General features: G+C 43.4%; 1 protein-coding gene across 1 annotated transcript in view; it reads right to left on the bottom strand.

Annotated features, from left to right (window-relative positions):
• fgf14 (fibroblast growth factor 14) overlaps positions 1-12,099 on the bottom strand; it is a 145,291-nt gene that overhangs the window by 31,808 nt on the left and 101,384 nt on the right. Inside the window, exon 3 of the mRNA XM_076262771.1 lies at positions 10,166-10,269. Coding sequence (XP_076118886.1) covers positions 10,166-10,269 — 104 coding nt within the window. The remainder of the gene's footprint in view (positions 1-10,165; positions 10,270-12,099) is intronic.

The following is a 12,099-nucleotide window of genomic DNA, read 5'->3' as shown; positions in this document are numbered from 1 at the left end:
GACACGGGCACTCAATTACCAAGCACTGTGAAGGGAGGTATGGCTTCAGAATCAGGCTCATCTAATGAGTACAGATCAGGCTTCACTATCTATGTCTCTCTCTCTCTTTCTCTCTATCCTTCTTTCTTTCTCTTTCTCTCTCTTTCTGTCTTTCTATCTACCTATCTATCTCTCAGTAATTAAAAAGCAGGGAGACGTTTAGGCCTGTGGGGTAATTACTGCTCCTGGTTCCCCAGGTTCTGCTCAGCCACGAGAACCACTACTGTGTCAGAGAGGGGACAAACTGCGCTAGGTGACCTCCTCTGCCTCTATGTGCAATGGCCTTGACCCATGTCAAGCTGCTTAACAACAGCCACTGGGTATCAGGTCATTATGGAGGTCATAATTACTGCTGGGACACTGTTTGTTGTGGTCAATCCACTAATGTCCACTAATGTATTTCACAAGTGTGCCAAGCTGGACATTGGCTATGATATATGACCTACAGTACTGTCTATCAACACTTAGTGTGATAATGACGCATACTGGTCAAAGTTCATGACAGACATCATCTGGTTTAATCTGTTCGTTATTTTAAAATTACAAGAAATAGGTTAAAAAAAAGAATTTGGTGAGTGTGTGACACATATTGCATGTTCATGATATGTGTCAGGTGCCAAGTGTTTGATTGTTCTTTTCCGAGTGTGAAACATCCTAAAGCATACCGTATGTGTGTGTGGGGGGGGGGGAAGGGGGGGGAGGGGTCGGTTACTTACAACTGAGAGAAAACTACAATCAGTACCGGCAGAAATATTTCACATTGCGCCATCTGTTTCATGAAGCTCACGAGAGGGGGAAAAATAACACCCTCGCCTTCTCTTTCCCCCTCACTGACATGCACATACTCTAACTCACAGCCATGCAGCAGGCTGCAAACATCATTCTCAGTAATCACTTGTTAATGTATGGTAAAAAAGAGGAATAATCAGCGATAAAATGCTTCATAGCAACACATCACCAGATTGACACAGTTACCAATTTTTTTTTTTTTCTGACAGTAACGTTATGGCGATGGAGAAAAGCTATCTGCCAACCAAATCATAAAGGCATGGCCGGATAACCAGATGCTACTTTGTGCATACATCTGCATTTAATATCTTTAGATGCAGATTTTTAAGAGTTTGTTTTTCTTAGTAGTGACAGCTGTCAGTGAAAGCTGTCATCTGAAGTAAATAAACGAAAATAAAAAATATGTTGATTTATAAGTATCTACACTACAGCATCCAGATGCACCATGAGAATCTGAAGCCAGACAGACAGGGCTGCAGAAGCTAAGGCAGAACGGCAGCCACCCCTGACTCCGTCATGACTCTCATCCCACTGATAAGACATTTGTTTACTGCAAAGCCTGAAACCCATCAACAAGAGCACCAATCAGCTAATCAATTACTCATAAAAATGCATGATGGGGAGATGATAACGGCTGATGCAGACAGTAAAACACTGGTGGTGGTGTTGAGCGAAGGGTTGCTGGAAGAGGATATTGTCTCACACGCACTCTTTCTCGCAAACACACATACATACATCAACACACACACGCACATACACACACACACACACACGCATGCATACACACTCACATCCACAGGCACAGACACACGCATCCACATACACAGACACACACAAACATACACACACACACACACACACACACACACACGCACATGTATGCACGCACACATACACACACAGACAGAAACACACACATGCACACACACACATCCACATGCACATAGACACGCACACACACAAACACACACACACACACACATATACACACGCACACACAGACACGCACATACACGCACATACTATCGGTATCGGCAATTAGAACGGCCGATACATAATTACAAATTCAGTAGGATTAAAGGAAAACCAAATATTCATCATCATTTGGCTGCATTTTCAGTATTGGCGTTAAGTAGTAGTTTGTCCACCAGATGGCGCATCATTGCAGCGAGACGCAGACGGCTCTGGCGAGATGTAACTTTGTTGGAGGTTAATCTAAAGTGGGTTGGGAAGACAATACACGCTTCCTACTAGGACAACACTGTAGTTTGCCGCAGAGAACGTCTAATAAGGGTAGGATGATTTTCACATGAAATGTAATTCCAATTTTCGTCTTATAATATAAAATAAATCTGAGAATGTTTATCGGACATGCTTGGTTTTTACTGCAGGTAGGCTACGCTAATCTTATACAAGTTATATCAATAGCCTGGGACCTAGGTAAAAAAATGTTACCATTAGCATTGGTTGAGTGATGGAGGCCATTTAAACCAAATGTTTTAGAGCGTACTTTGAGAGATGTATCCAGGGCAGGGCTGTAGCCTACCTGTTGCACGTGCTACAAAAATCATTCTGTGCGATGGATGATTTACCAACGTTACTGTATGTCTGATACAGTTTTGCCTATGGCTATTCATGCGTGAGACTGAGACGCTTGTTCGTTTGTTTGAAGTTCGTGTTTAGGGTGTGAGAGGGGAATCAATGTGCTTGATTCCAGCTTGGGTAGTTGTAGCCTATGCAATTAAAAAGCATGTGCGTGTGAAGTATCCAACACTTTCATTATGGCTGCTTTAGCCACAGCTACTGTACAGTGGCTCCTATTTAGAAGTGGCCACTTCATTTGCGCTTTCTGTGATTCACACAGCTGCGTGAAATGTATTACAACTTTTCGCCAAGAGGTGGCAGCTTAAGTCCGCTTGATACAGTGTAAACCATTCCCAAAGGAGATTTTATTTGGGTCGCCAGCATAGCCTAGTGGCAATTTATGTTGTGTAATAGGCCCAGCTTAGGGCTTAGGAGAGCTAACAGCTTTCTAGGATCTAGTTTGTTAACAGTCACTGTTTTGCATAACTCCATCTATGCATTTTTGCATTTACAATAGCTCTGAAACTGGGGGGCGAACATGTCGCAGAGGGGACGCCAGAGCATGGATATCTCAATCGTAAAATTAACAATATTTCTATCGGGCGCCTACGTTGCCACGAACAATAACGCAGCTCTCAACTTGGCCCGTTAAAATGTGAACAGTCTAGTAACGCATTTCATTAAGGCCCTTTTGGACATGTCAGTTATTTGTACCACTGGCTAGATGTAAAACTGCATTTCGTTTTAGACTATTGGTATTTAATTTGTGCATTGACAATAAAGTTGAATATCATATGAACTAAAGATAAAATCTTGCATATGTAGAAGAAGAAACATTCACAAAAATCCATGGCATGACCTCTCTTCTTGATAGCTGTTGAAAACTGCATGGAAATGACAGGGATTGTTTTGTTCATGAATAAATAAATAAATAAATAAATAAATAAATAAATAAATAAATAAATAAAAGTAAAACGGATACCTTCAGCTTTCCTCTATACAATAGCCTACAGGTGTACATGACCTTTCATCAGTCCAGTTGCAATGGATGAACTGTGATGAACTGCCCTACTTGTGATTGTTTAGAGATTTTAAAGGTTTTATAACAATGCTAAAATTTTTTTGGCTAGTGCTACAATATCACCTTCGCAGCGCCAGTAGGCTACTTTCTGTGCGGCCCGCGCACACACACAAATGCACAGGCATACCAAACAACACAAAAGTTTCAAGAGTGGGGGATGGAGTAGAAGATGGAGACAAATTGATTAGTGTGATTTATGTTTGTGGAACGGATGTACAGGACTGAGCGCCAGATATTTTGTACCGCTATGCGGTACATCTAGTTATTATAGTATTGCCACACACACGTCAAAGCTTGAGATGAAAAATAAATAGTTGCACAACTTCATAGCCATGATTCAATATTAACCTGTTGAGCATGGAGAAGTTTTAGTATTTACACTAAGACTGAGGAAAAACTGAACTGTAAAATTGCTCGACCAAAAGGAAATCAAACGCAGATTCAACCATTTTAGAGAAATAGGAGTCAGAACTCCACACATATACCATATGCTGTATAAAGGCTCGTGATTTAGACCAGAGGCAGTGACCCAACCACTGAAAGACTTTATCCCATAGTGTCCCCATTGCCCCCTCGCCAGTCAGTTTTCATGAGCCACCAAATGGTAGCTCTAAAGCTAGCGCTAAAGCTAACCTGTCGTCTGCCAACCTGCAGGAATTGAATCAGAGACCCAGCACAGAAAAGCCAGCAGTCCGTGACGGGCTGAGCCCTCCGCAGATGAGCTTGTGGAATTGGGTGAACCGAGACAATGGTCGGGGAACAACAAAGTGTTTAATGGCGTTTCTTCTGCCCGAGAATAGGCTTCGCCGCCACGCAAGACAGAAAAAGAGTCCTCTTAAAAATAGCAAGTGTGTGTACTTCAGCAGAATTGTTGCCACATCAGGTTATGCTACTTTCTCTGAGACACATCAGAAATGGGATCAGTTCTTTTTTATATTGAACTATAAAATGTGTGATGGGCTTAAACAAAAATAGCCCTGATGTAGAAACATACTTGTTTCAATGTGCATTTGCTTTAGTAATGCATGGAAGGCTCTTTAGCCAATTCAGATATTTCCGGCGGAACGTCAGCTATGTTAATGACATCTTCTGTTATATTCTGCACCTTTCTTTCACTCCAACAATGAATATCTTGTTTGTGGCCAATGGTGCAACTCTTTACTCAGCTTTGACACATGCATTAAAATCGTAATGTGCTCATTAACTAGGTGCAACACCCACGTAAACAGGTACGCTAAAATAATAGCTGCTGCAACACACCTGACACTCCAGCGGAAATATATGAGCTGGCTAAATAGCCTTCCGTGCATAAATTGAATTGTTTGGGCAAGGTAATGATCATTTAATTTACTGTGGCTATATCTTCCTTAGTAGAGCAAATGTCTAGCTGTGGCAAGTTATGGGTTATTTTCTGGGAAGCTCACATGTTGATATATTGCATAGCCTCTGAGAACTGTGAGTCGCACTGAATAAAAGCATCTACTACATACATGCAAGTATAAATGGCCTGTCTCAAAGGTAGCCTGATGCCTTTTGCATACCCTGATGTGTGTCAGCCAGGAAATTCTTCCCCATTATTCAACAGGAGATTCCACCCTTCTGATACGGACTCGGATGATTTTATGCCATTTCGGTACAAAAGAGATGTATTCAAATAGGAAAGATTAGCCAACACTCATCCATTTTCTTCTCTCCTCTCACAAATCTTTTGTGCTCAGAAGCCCAATCTTATTTGATTCCATCAACTTTCTTATATTCATGCAGGGTTGAAAGAACCCCCCCCCCCACACACACACACACACAAAAGCCTATGATGCTAACTAATGAGATTCAAGTCCCTTTTCTGAAACACTATCAGCTCCCTTCATTTAGTCTTGGGAGGAGGAATGAAAGGAGCACAAATGAAAGTGGGCCATCTGCATGTTCTTCTGCTCCGCTTGATTAATTATGTCAGGGAGACAACAATTGATCGCACACTATCAAATACCATTCATTTGCTGTAAAAAATGACAAAAGTAAAAAAGCGGAACTTGGAATTCACTGCTCGGCGGCGTGTTCACTTCCAAGTAAATGGACTGGATAATTTCTTGAGTGAATCATAAATGTGCGTCGATTTGAGATGCATGGCGTGGCACCAAACTAGGTGGTCGGCGAGGGAAACGGGTGACGGATGTCGCGTAAAGCATAATATTTGGGTACAGTAAGTGCAACCTAAATGGCGAGACGCAGCTTTTAGACAACAGGTCAACCCAGAGGCTTCACCATCTCAAGAGTGAGAGAGAGAGAGAGAGAGAGAGAGAGATCAGATAGATGGAGACTTCTCTTGTGGGTGTGTGAGGAGGTGAGATTTTTCATCTATTACTCCAACCCTTTCAGCAAAGAAGTGTGTGATGACAGAGAGAGAAGAAAGAGAAAAGAAAGAGAGGGAGATAAAAGGAGAGACAGAGAGGAAAATGACGGAGGGGGTGGGATAACAAAGGAAGCAGAGAGAAAAGAGGTGTGCGTGCGTGCGTGTGTGTGTGTGTGTGCATGCGTGTGTGTGTGTGTGTGTGCGTGCGTGTGTGTGTGTGTGTGTGTGTGTGCATGTGCACTTCTTCTCCTCCACTGTTGGGCTGATTAGAGAGCCCATTCGCGGAGCGGCGGCCTCACGTAAGATGGCTGAATGTGATGCACGCTCCTCAGCAGAGGGACGGAGCAGAACAGGGGCACGGAGCTGGAGCTGGGTCACACACTATGGTATGGTTCTTACGCAGAGAGAGAGAGAGAGAGAGAGAGAGAGAGAGAGAACCTTTCCGTGTCTCTCTCTCTCTCTCTGCTCCATTTACCCCTCACAGGGAGAGTGAGTCATCTCTAGTGCCACAAGAGCTCTCCACTAATGGCCGATGCATCTGCTACTGGACAAAACACACTGGAGCCAAATACACTTGCTCCGGCTTATGACAAATAAGGCTTGCACAGGCTTGCTTCCTGCACAAACACACACTGCAAGAAGGGACGAGGTGTGGACATGCTGTCCATTCCACATGATGATTGGAGGATGAGGAATATGAAAGCACCCGACACAAAACACCCAAATCAAGTGTTCAAAAAAAAAAAAAACTTGTGTGTAATCATTGTCAAAGATTGCACTCAACAACAACCATTTTCACTATCAAATGTATTTCTAAATAAACCACCATATGCTATATTGAATGTGCATATTAACAGGAAGGGAGCACAATTGATTGATGAGAATTCAGCAGGGCTGAAACAGGAAGCCGGATCAGTGACTGGCCCGGTTTAGATCTGCAGCGTGCCGGTCAGTGAGAAATCCGCCGCTGTGGTGTTGATGGGTATTGATAACTGGAAAGGCAGAGTTGGCTGGAGGTCCCTACTGGTGGACCTACCCAACGCGGCAGTTATCAGTGGCTTTAGCCCTGGGAGAGTGCTGGGGTTAGCTCAGGCTACTGGACCAGAGGGACCTATCTTCACTACTACATATCTTATCCCATGACATACTGTGAGAAGATGGAGTCTTAAAAGGCCTATAGAAATGCGGAAATTAATATCAAGTATTGAGAACAGAGAGAGAACAGAGAGAGTGATGTTTGTTGTACAAATACACTACATGGTGATGCTGCAATCACATTATTCTCTTCTATAACGGCTCCCACACACAGCTGCGTTCCGTCAGTGCATGCCATTGGGTGTTCCCGACGGTAGCTATGCAAATGACTTGAAGTAAAACCGTAATGTGATTGGTTGGTGCCGTCCGTAGATTGGCTTGATTGGCTGGTGCCGTCTGTTGGTGCAGCAACAGCTGAACTCCTCAACGCGAGCGGCGGGAGAAACGCGATGCAACGGACTCACAATTCAGTTCGGCAACGGATCACGTGAGCCCATGTAAAGTGAATAGGATGCGTCTCCAGCAACGCGATGCACGCAGCTGTGTGTGGGAGCCGTTTGGGCTGTTTTAGTCAATGTAACATGTAATGTACTGTCTCAGTAGTGATATTGCTCTCAGATACGTTATGCCTGATACTTGCATTTCCCTGTTCTCTGCAAGTATTGCAAAAAATATGGAATTTCAGCAATTATACAAACTATAATAATAATAATAATAATAATAATAATAATAATAATAATAATAAGCTTTATTTGTATAGCACCTTTCATACACAGAATGCAGCTCAAAGTGCTTTACATTTGAGGCATGTAAGGCTGCCAGTCTTGAATGTCTGTGTATAAAGTCAAATAATTGCGACATATGCTAAGAACAAGCTAAGGCTGGCTGCTTGGAGCCCGCATCAACGGGGCCTAAGCATTTGTTAGCCTAGGCATTTGTCAGCAAAGCCTTTATATATCCATAGTAGTATAATAGTATTTCTGATATGTTGCTGATTGGATCATAAACGCCCACAGCAACAAAGGGGAATGACTGACTCTTCTCTAATAACTGTGTTACATGTTATTTTCTATATTTCTGATATGTTGCTGATTGGATCATAAACGGCCACAGCAATGAAGAAAAGTGAAAGTGATTGATAATGACTTACTGACAGTTATTGTGGTAACCCTTTACCCCCACAAGCACGCCATATGGCAACTGTGGCAAGGAAAAACTCCCATATTCCAGGAAGAAACCTTGAGCAGAACCTGACTTAATAGGGGGAGCCCATCTGCCTCTGGCTGGCTGCGCCCTCCAATGGCAGCAGATGTAGAATAATCTGAAAAAGTAGTCTACAGGATAAGATGAGTTAACTAAAGGCGTTGCTATACAGGTATGTTTTCAGATCTTTTGAAAAAATATTTACTGAACTCGCCTGCTGGATGTACAGAGGCAGGGTGTTCCATAGTTTTGGGGCATAACGGATAAAAGCAGCTTCTCCACTTTGCTTGTGGAGCACTTTGGGTACAATTAAAAGATTAGAATTGGATGATCTCTTTGTGGTTGATAAGATATTAAAAGCTCAGAGATATATGAAGGTGCTATGTTCAGCCAACACAGGGGTGATGTGTTCTCTCTTCTTAGTCTTAGTTAAAAGTCTAGCCGCAGAGTTCTGTATGAGTGCCAATTTCTTTAGATGTTTTTTGGGAAGACCAGTGAAAAATGCATTGCAGTAGTCTAACCTGCTAGTGATAAAGGCATGAATTAGTTTCTCTGCATCTTGTTGAGTTAAAAAGGGCCGCACTTTGGCAATGTTTCTCAGGTGGAAATAGGCTGTCTGAGTAACTTTACTGATATGGGGCTTAAAACTTAACTCTGCATCTAAGATGACACCGAGGCTTGTTACTTTTGGTTTGACCTGGTGTGCCAAGTTCCCCAGATTACTAAGAACAATGTCTCGCTTTGGTTTTGGTTCAACCAAAAGTAGCTCTGTTTTGTCATCATTTAGTTTAAAATAAATTTTGCTCATCCACTAATAAATGGAGGTTAGGCATGCAGTGAGGGAGCAAAGGCCATCTGGGTTAGTTGGCTCCACAGAAATATACAATTGGGTATCATCTGCGTAGCTGTGGAAGTTTACATTATGCTGACTTATGATGTTTCCCAACGGAAGCATATATAGGGAAAAGAGCAGGGGACCAAGGCAGCTCCCCTGGGCCACACCAAAAGGCAAGTCATGTTTTACAGACACATGATCTCCTAGACTTATATAAAAAATCTCTGCCAGTAATGTAGGTTTGAAACCAGCATTATCAGAGACCCACCTATTTCGCAAGGCGGTGAATTAGGATGCTATGATCAATTGTGTCAAATGCTGCACTCAAATCTAGAAGAATAAGGATTGAGACTTTGTTTGAGTCAGTAGCCAGTCTAAGATCATTGACTATTTTTACTAGAGCCGTTTCTGTGCTGTGATTTGATCTAAAACCTGATTGGAATTTTTCAAGGATACTGTTTTCGTTGAGTAAGGTATTTAACTGATTACTGAAGTACTTTGCTCAGGAACGGTAGGTTTGATATAGGGCTGTAGTTGCTCAGATTAGTATGGTCAAGATTCGACTTTTTAAGTAAAGGTTTCACAACAGCGGTTTTAAAAGCAGTTGGAAATATACCTGTTTCTAATGAGGTATTTATTACCTTGAGAATAAAGGGAGCTAAGCTATCATATACATTTTTGAGGAATCTAGTAGGGATTGGATCCAAAGCACATGTTGAGGAGCCGGTTTGAGTTATAATTTTACCAAGCTCAGATTGAGTTATAGTGCTAAAGAACCTTAATTTTGAGGGGGCTGTTTTTGGGTGTATTATCAAACATATTACCTATGTTACCAATAGCCTCCCTTATAGAAATTCCTTTGTTTTTGAAGAAGTCTGCAAATTCTTCGCATCTTAGAGAGGATGCCTGACTGAGTGTATCAAAAGGTGTTTGATGCAATAGCCTATCAATGGTGGAGAACAACACCCTAGAGTTTCCACTGTTTTCAGCAATTACCTTAGAGAAGTGGTTCCTTCTCTCATTCCGAATAGTATAGTATACAGAACAGGTATATGAACATAGCATTTGGGTCAGCATCAGTTAAGTAGCCCTAACATCCTTGATGAGTAATACTCCATTATAGAGAACACAAGGCCAAATCCGCCATGCCGTGTCCTTCTCTTACAGTACGTACAGCAGCACGTACTGCCACTCAGCGGAAGGCTACTCAAGTCCGTGCACTCGCCCACCTGGCCCGCTGGGTACTCACCGATGTGTAGAGATGGCCTTCTCCATTCATGGCGATGTATAACCCTGTCTTCACCGACTGAATGGCGACGACTCGAAGACCCACAGGGATGAGGTTAAACAAAGCTGCAGAGAGAGAGAAAAAAAAGGAGAGGGCAGGGGTGTGGGGGGGGGGGGGTGGATGTCATGGGGGGTAAGGTAGGGGTTGGAAGTTTAAAAATCACAGAACATTAAAAATCACAGGAGCGAAAGTCTAATCAGTCAAATTTTTGTTTAGAAGTGCTGCATGTGCCACAAGTTCAAAAGAGGTCAGTCCGAGACACTGATTTTAGTCACTAGTTTTGTGTATGTGTGGACATAACTGTCTCAACAGCACTGAACTGCAAGGTCCTGTTATTTCATGCAGAACCCTTTGAAAATCTTTTTCTCAACCTGACAGCTTTACAAAATCTTGAGTTAATGTAAGTCCCTCTCTACCCCGAAGAACATTTAATGTGTGGGGGCATTAAAAAGGTTCTAGGCAGAATCTTCATCTCCATCAAGAACCTATGCAAAAGCTTTCCGTTCTAGGAGTACGCCACACAGCACGGCGCGGTTCTGCACACACTGGAGCGGAAGCCATTCGGCGGTACAGTTACAGTCCCTTAATAGATGTCACCAGAGGCGCATGGCTGACTTAATGGCTCCTGTTGTTGTACTAGCACGCTCTTTGGGCTTGTTAGGAAATGGCCACTGTTTGTGCGGGCGGGACATAACAGTGGTTGGGCTGTGACACTAAGTGCATCAACATGCCTGATTTAAATCTGCAGTGCGATGAGCTTGAAGGTAATTGGTATTGGCTCTGTGTGTGTGCGTGTATGTGTGTGTGTGCGTGTGTGTGTGTGTGTGAGGGGGGGGGGGGGGGGGTTGGGGTTGGCCTGGGCCGGTGAGCAGCCTGGCTGACTGACTGATTTAGGGGCCACGGGGCGGTGAGTTTAGAAGTGCCTCGGAGGCAGTGATTATAGGCCAGGTGAGCTGGAGCGTCAGCCACAGAGAGAGAGAGAGAGAGAGAGAGAGAGAGAGAGAGAGAAAGAGGGAGAGAAAGAGAGAGAGAGAGAAAGAGGGAGAGAGAGAGAAAGAAAGAGAGAGAGAGAGAGAGAGAGAAAGAGGGAGAGAAAGAGAGAGAGAGAGAGAGAGATAGAGAAAGAGGGAGAGAGAGAGAGAGAAAAAGGGAGAAGGGAAGAGAGAGTGGGTTTCAAGGGAGAACGGGGGACATGGGTAGAATTAGAGCTTTCAGTTTGGTATTTCATTCCATTCTCCTTTTAGACAACAAAAGCACGGGAAGGTGTTTTAACGACCATGCCAAAATCAGAGTCATTTGTAGTGTTTGGTTTTGTAGGTGTGTGTGCAACTAGGCGTGTGAGTGTGTGGCGTGCAGCCCCATACGTGCCTACTATACATGTATGTGGACATATGTAGGACTACTGCCCCATACAGGAAGTGGCATATGTCATCTTGACTGGAAGGGCATGAGTGACACCATGCGTGCTGAGTGTCAAACTATCGCTAGAGCTCCAGCCCCAATTCAAATTAACCAGCTCTGCTCTTGCCTGGAGCACACAGCAAGAAGCAAGCAGCCAGGCTAATAATACCACCCCCCCCCCCTACACACACACACACACACACACACACGCACACACACTCACTCTCTCTCACACACACACACACACACACACACATATACACACACACACACACACACACACACTCTCTCTCTCTCTCTCTCTCTCTCTCTCACACACACACACACACACACACACACACACACACACACACACACACACACACACACACACACACACACCATGTGCCAGTTTCCTTCCATCTCTCTCCTTCTCTCTTTCACACTCATACACACACACATATACACAGCAACACATCACTAACACACACACACACACACACATACACACACAC

This window comes from Alosa pseudoharengus, unplaced genomic scaffold (assembly GCF_046254945.1).
Source record: "Alosa pseudoharengus isolate Yale_2024_CS ecotype anadromous, Long Island Sound unplaced genomic scaffold, YU_APseudo_1.1 YU_APseudo_1.1_scf_3, whole genome shotgun sequence".
NCBI classification, from domain to species: domain Eukaryota; kingdom Metazoa; phylum Chordata; class Actinopteri; order Clupeiformes; family Clupeidae; genus Alosa; species Alosa pseudoharengus.
Note: the sequence above shows the minus strand (reverse complement) of the source record. Positions and strands in the feature narration are given on the sequence as shown.